At 52.5% G+C, this 6,000-nt stretch overlaps 1 protein-coding gene across 4 annotated transcripts in view; it reads left to right on the plus strand.

Moving 5' to 3' along the window:
- The window catches only part of BLNK (B cell linker), a 75,143-nt gene that overhangs the window by 37,318 nt on the left and 31,825 nt on the right, over positions 1-6,000 (plus strand). For 2 of the 4 annotated variants that reach the window (XM_081823732.1, XM_081823734.1), the window contains 3 exons: positions 147-187; positions 4,397-4,462; positions 4,662-4,818. In XM_081823732.1, coding sequence (XP_081679858.1) covers positions 147-187; positions 4,397-4,462; positions 4,662-4,818 — 264 coding nt within the window. The remainder of the gene's footprint in view (positions 1-146; positions 188-4,396; positions 4,463-4,661; positions 4,819-6,000) is intronic. The other 2 variants (XM_081823733.1, XM_081823735.1) reach the window with 1 other exon arrangement.

Below are 6,000 nucleotides of genomic sequence, written 5' to 3' on the forward strand. Positions count from 1 at the left end.
ATAAGTGTAATAACTGTTCAAGGCCAAGTAAACAGGACCGGGGAGCCCAAGGGCAAGGAAGGCAGGCGCGGAATAGTGGTGGACAGGGTGGGGCTGGCCGGCTGAGATTTAAGCTCATGCCTTCTGCTTCCCACTTGCCGTTGCAGAGAACCCTGCTGACGAAGAGGAGCAGTGGTCCGATGATTTCGTAAGTATTTGCTCCTGGGACCAGCAGGGTGTTGTTTCCACCAGGGTCCATGGGAGGCCTTTGCAAGGGCTTGTTTCTGAAGGACGTGCTGCTGGTCAGCTGCACATCACAGCGGGGAGATGGCTGGGCTGGAGGGGGCCCCTACAGACAGACAAGGCAGCAAGAACCCCACAGTGGCTGACTTGACCTGGCACCAGTGTGTACCAGGCTAAGTGCTTCATCCACATCACCCCACAGCACCTCTGTGTAGGCATTCCTAGCCCCATCTTCAGTGCTGTTGTTCGGAATACTCACCAGCACAGCCAAAACAAATGTGAAATGTTTTTAAATACTTCCGTATCAGTTGACAAAGGCCTCTGCCCTGAATTCCCCAGCGCCCCGTCACTGCCTGGGCCTTATCTAGGAGCCCTAAACAAACCAACCCCAAAGAGTGAATGCCTGGCACATCAGGGGGCCTCTGGGCCACTCTTAGGTCAGCACCTGAGCCATGCTAGTTGTCAAACAAATTGAGTATCAGCCCTGCTCATTTTACTGGTAAAGAAACCAAGGCATGGAGAGTTTAAGTGACTTGCAGTTTCAAAATTCAAACCCAGGCCCTCAGATCTCAAAACCAGGCTTTTAAACTCCACGGTGCTTGCTGTGACCAAGAGGACCGTAGCAGATGCTGGGGACCACAGAGTGAGCGAGGGACCCGGCCATGAGGACATGGAGGGTGATGTGTCAGAGTCAACCATCACCCGCTTGAAGGTGGCTCTGCAGCCCACAGGGCCCCGTGGACACTTCTCTCTTGGGTGAAGTCTTGTAGGGACAAGACATCCTAAAAACTTTATACACAACAATTTTTCCTCATTTATATCAAATTCATCCAGAATGTTAGCCTGCTCCGTTCTGTGTGTGTTTTATCTGGACAGGATCCAAGAAGGCCATTTTACAGATAAGGAAACCAAGGCTAAGAGAATGAAAAGGACTTGCCCATCCATGGCCACTCAGTTACTCAGTGGCCCAGTGGAACAAGAGCCCAGGACTCCCATCCCCTGAGCCGGAGCCCAGCTCCACACTGGGTATACCACCTGGGGTTTATTCAGAGTATTATGAGCCAGGAGTACCTCCCTTCTCAACTGCAGAGAAAAGATTTGTAGAAAGAGGGGATGAGAAGGCCCCTGTGCAGGTCACTTGGGTGTGGAGTTCCTCCCAGGGCCTGGCAGCGGCGGATCCCTCAGAAGCACTGCAGCGGCGCCCCCTGCTGGCTGCCCACGATCAGGCACAGCTGAAACAAAGTTGAGAGCTGGTCTGCATCCACAGGGAGGCCACGAAAATTGAGCTCGCTGGCTGAATAAAAAGAGCACATGGTGGGGACTTAGAAAACACAAATAAAATCAGCCTGGAGAGGAGGGGATGATTTGTGTCCCAAAGCCAAACAACCAAAGTTAAGGTCCCAGCTGTAATAAGGATTGAGTAAACCTTCATTGACAATTATTTTGACCTTCTTGGATTCCCATTGTACACAGAAGGAAATCTTCAGGCCAGATGAGATCCGGCCCCAGTGCACCTGTCCAGCCTTCCTTGCAACCCCTTGCCAGGGCCTTGTCTACCATGGCCCAGGTGCGCAGGTCTGCCCTCGGTCCTACAACAACAGGTCAATATCATGCCTGCTCAGTGATTTCAGACTCACGGACCTTAGGCAGGAGAAGGAAGAAGGGAAGAGAGGAGAAACCAAAGAGCGTCCCCATCCTTCTTCACTTGCTCTGCTCCTTCTTGTCCTTCAGGCTTTGGCTTCACTGTCTACTTCTCAGGAAAGCCTTTTTTGCACCCGAGGTAGAATCCCTCCTCCCATTGCTCTCTGTCTCAGGACCCTGAACATTTCCTCAAGTGCATCTATCATGAGTGATAACTATTTTATGGCTGATTATCTACTTATTATGTTATTTACTATTTGGTTACTGTTGGTTTCCCCTGCTAAAATGTAAGTTCTATGAGGGCAGGGACTATGCTCAGAGTCAAGCACGATGGCCGGCATACAGTAGGTGCTCAATAAATATATTAACTGAATGAATGAATGGACAATTTGAGAAGGTTTTTTGCCTGATCACACATTCCCTTCTTCAAAGTTTCCATCCCACTGTCCAACGTACTGCGCTTGCTCAAGGATTAAATGAATGAATGAAAGAATTTTGTTTGCCAGAATATAGAATAATTTGAGGGGAGGTTGTTTTTTTTTTAAGATTTTATTTATTTATTTGACAGAGAGACAGCGAGAGAGGGAACACAAGCAGGGATAGTGGGAGAGGGAGAAGCAAGCTTCCCGTGGAGCAGGGAGCCTGATGCGGGGCTCGATCCCAGGACCCTGGGATCATGACCTGAGCTGAAGGCAGACGCTTAACCGACTGAGCCACCCAGGTGCCCCGAGGGGAGGTTTTTTTTAAACTGTTCCTTCAGAAGTTTGAATAGACTCCTTCCTAATTAAAAGGCATTCAATCATTTCACTATGCTGGAAATAGGAGGGGCTCGTAGTACACCTCCCACAGAAAAGATCTTCCAAATGAAGGGGTAGCTCAGCACTTCTGAGCACCCCTTTCCCCCTCTTCAGTCCCTTCAGAGCTCAGGGCAGCAGCTCAGCTCATTCATTCATTCCAGGCCGGGGCCTGGGCACACTATCTCAGCCCGGGCCTCATGGGGGTTACAGTCCGGTAGGCAGCCCAGTGTCAGCATCGGGCTGCCAAGAGCAGCTGACGGGGAGTCGCTCTTCCTCTACCTTCTCTGCCTCCTCGGCCGGCCTGGTCCTCTCAGTCAGGCTGCTCTGCCCAAGGGGCTGTGAGGACCCCCGTGTCCTCCGCAGGATGCACACTGCTCCCCAGCCTCCGGGTGATCAGGTCTAGGAAGCCCCAGGCCTGCTCCCGCCCGGGCACGTGCGTCTGCGTGCCTATGGCTTCTTTCACTTTCCAGATGGTTATTAAAGGTCACTGATGTCTCCCTGGGATGCCCAACAACAGGGATCACGTCCTCTCCTTGGCCAGGATGAGGAGGGTCCCAACAGCCTCAGGCTGGGCAGGAGGAGCCTTGCCAAGCCCGCTCTCGCCCCCGGCTGCTCTTTGGCTCCCACCCCACCTCCCAGGCCAGCTGTTTGAGAACAGCTCTGGCTTCTCCAGAACACAGATCACAGACTCGAATTACTCAACTCCTCGTGCCTCAGTTTCTCTGAGGGCTTAAAAAAACTCTCATAGCATTGTGGTACGGGACACATGAGGGAGGCAAGTGCATAGAAATGTCAGTTGTGATAATAATTATCATTGCCATTATTCTATTCAGCTGAATCCTGCATTCACAGTCAGGAAGGATTGCTGAGCCTCCCTATCTGCTGTTATCGAAATGGGGGTGTGGGGAAATCCCCCTACAAGACTTTTCTCACCTCGCCCCTCCCTGTCCCTTCCTGACTCTTCGGGTTTAAGACAAGGACAAGGACCTCCTTCTCTTCTCTCCCAGGGCTCCTCCGCCACCCCGGGAAAGCTCTCTTTTCAGCTGCCTTTCTCTGTCCGTCTCCTGCTATTCACCCCACTCCTCCCCTCTCCCTCATCCCCCACAGACTGAGCAAGGGAGCAGCCCTCACTCCCTCCCGCATCATTCACTGCAAACACATAGCACTCCCGTCCTGTGCTGGCCCTGCTATGGGCCCCGAGGAGACAGCAGCGAAGCCAACCCTGGGCTCACACCGCACCACACCTGCCGCGGGGCAGGACTGCAGGGGAAGGAGGCCGGCCGAAAGGCAGGTGCACCGGGCGTTCATTGGCAAGTCCTGTATGGATCACGCAGTGTGTCAGGCAGTGTGGGCAGAGGACCTCTTAAGTGCTGGATCAAATATTTCCTGCGCATGAATATATGTACGTGTGGAAGATAGCTAAGTGATCTCTGAACAAAATGCATGAGAAGCTAGGAATGGTGCCCCCCGGGAAGGAGACTTTTTTTACATCCTTTTGAACTGTTACTGTGCCAATGTATTTGCAATATACATTGAATATTCAGTATTCGATAATTTCAATAGAGACTTAAATAAAATTTATATTCTGTGCATCCCCTTACCCTCTCCTTATTAATCTTTTCCCTCAACCCTCAGCATCCATGATAAATGACACCTATTGGTTATTCTATTGTATTGGGTCCTTTTTCTGCCTTCTAAAAAAATGTATTTTTATCTCCGACTGCTCTTCTTTGCAGACACGCAGAGTTTCAGCCACCCTTCCTGTTAAATGGCCCACATGCTCCCCCAGGATAGTGGTTCAGGTGATAAATTCTGGAGGCAGAAAGGCCTGGCCTCAACCCCAGCTTTGCCTCTCATGGCCGCTCAACCTTGCTTAGCCACCCCTTCCAAGCCTCGCTCTCTGGTGCCTACGCGGGGGGAGCAGCTCTCGCCTCCTAAAGCCCGAGCTGTTCTGATGACCGAGCCCAGTTGGGGCACTGAGCCTGGGGTCTGCACTTGCAGGACAGCGACTACGAACACCCAGACGAACACTCGGACTCAGAGATGTACGTGCTACCTGCCGAGGAGACTGGCGACGACAGTTATGAGCCGCCGCCTGCCGAGCAGGAGACAAGAACAGTTCACCCAGCCCTGCCCTTCGCCAGGGGCGAGTATATAGGTGAGGCAGCCCCCCCCCCCCCCAGGCCCTGGGTGCTCAGCCTGCCAGGCAGGGGAAGGCGGGCAAGCCGGGCTGGTAGGATGATGGGCACCTCCCACTCCCACCACCTCCACATGGGTCATCTGGTCACTCAGAAACCACAGGGCCCCAAATGGACAACTTGCCCATTCGAGGGGGAAAGGTACTCTTCCTAAATTACCAATGCTGAAAAGAGGTAAAAGATAAAAGGAGCAAACCCTGATGGTTGCTCCCACCCCTACCCCACCCCAACTCCAGATAGTCCCATGAGAAATCAACCCTGAGGTCAGTCCCCACTTCTTTTTGGTCTTCCTGCACACAAGGCTCTGGAATTTCTCTTGAGATGTCTGTACAGAACAAGGATGATCTTCAAGCATCCCAGTATCTGCTAACGCCCCTCCCTCCTTCATGCCCACCCCCTCGCAGGCAGGTCACACTCTGAGTCTAGACTGTGGATTTTCAGCTGGGGAGCCCGTGGGTTACCCCTTGTTGGGGACTGTGTTGGTGAGGGTGAGGGTGAGGAGTCTTAGTCTGCTCTAAGTCTGGAGTTAGCTGTAGGTTAAATGGGCACAGCTCAGATGTAGCCTCCAGGCCCGATGTGGTTTTTAGTGTCTCCCGAAAAGAAGCCTGTGTTCCAGGTGACTAAGTTCAGCAGAGGTGGGGCGGGGGGAGCGTGTTGGTGATGATCACGTGATGCTAACATTTGTGCAGTGTCCCTACGTGTAAAAGGCTCCCTGTCCATTGTCATTGCCATTAACTACCTCCTCACAGGGCGCCGGGCATAGCCCCTTGCTTCGTGCCACAATTAACCTACTGGGCACCTACTGTGTTCCAGAGCTATGCTGAGCCCTGAGCATTCAGCAGCAAGCAAGACAGACATACTGCCAGAGTTTTTATAGTTAACAGTGTAGTGCTTTTCAGTCGTGGCCTACTTCACCCTCTCAAGAATCTTATGGAAGAGGGGCGCCTGGGTGGCTCAGTCGTTAAGCGTCTGCCTTCGGCTCAGGTCATGATCCCAGGGTCCTGGGATCGAGCCCCGCATCGGGCTCCCTGCTCCACGGGGAGCCTGCTTCTCCCTCTCCCTCTCCCCCTGCTTGTGTTCCCTCTCTCGCTGTGTCTCTCTCTGTCAAATAAATAAATAAAATCTTCAAAAAGAAAAAAAAA

The sequence above is a fragment of the Leptonychotes weddellii genome, chromosome 6 (genome assembly GCF_054177405.1).
Source record: "Leptonychotes weddellii isolate Sample4059 chromosome 6, ASM5417740v2, whole genome shotgun sequence".
Lineage (NCBI taxonomy): Eukaryota > Metazoa > Chordata > Mammalia > Carnivora > Phocidae > Leptonychotes > Leptonychotes weddellii.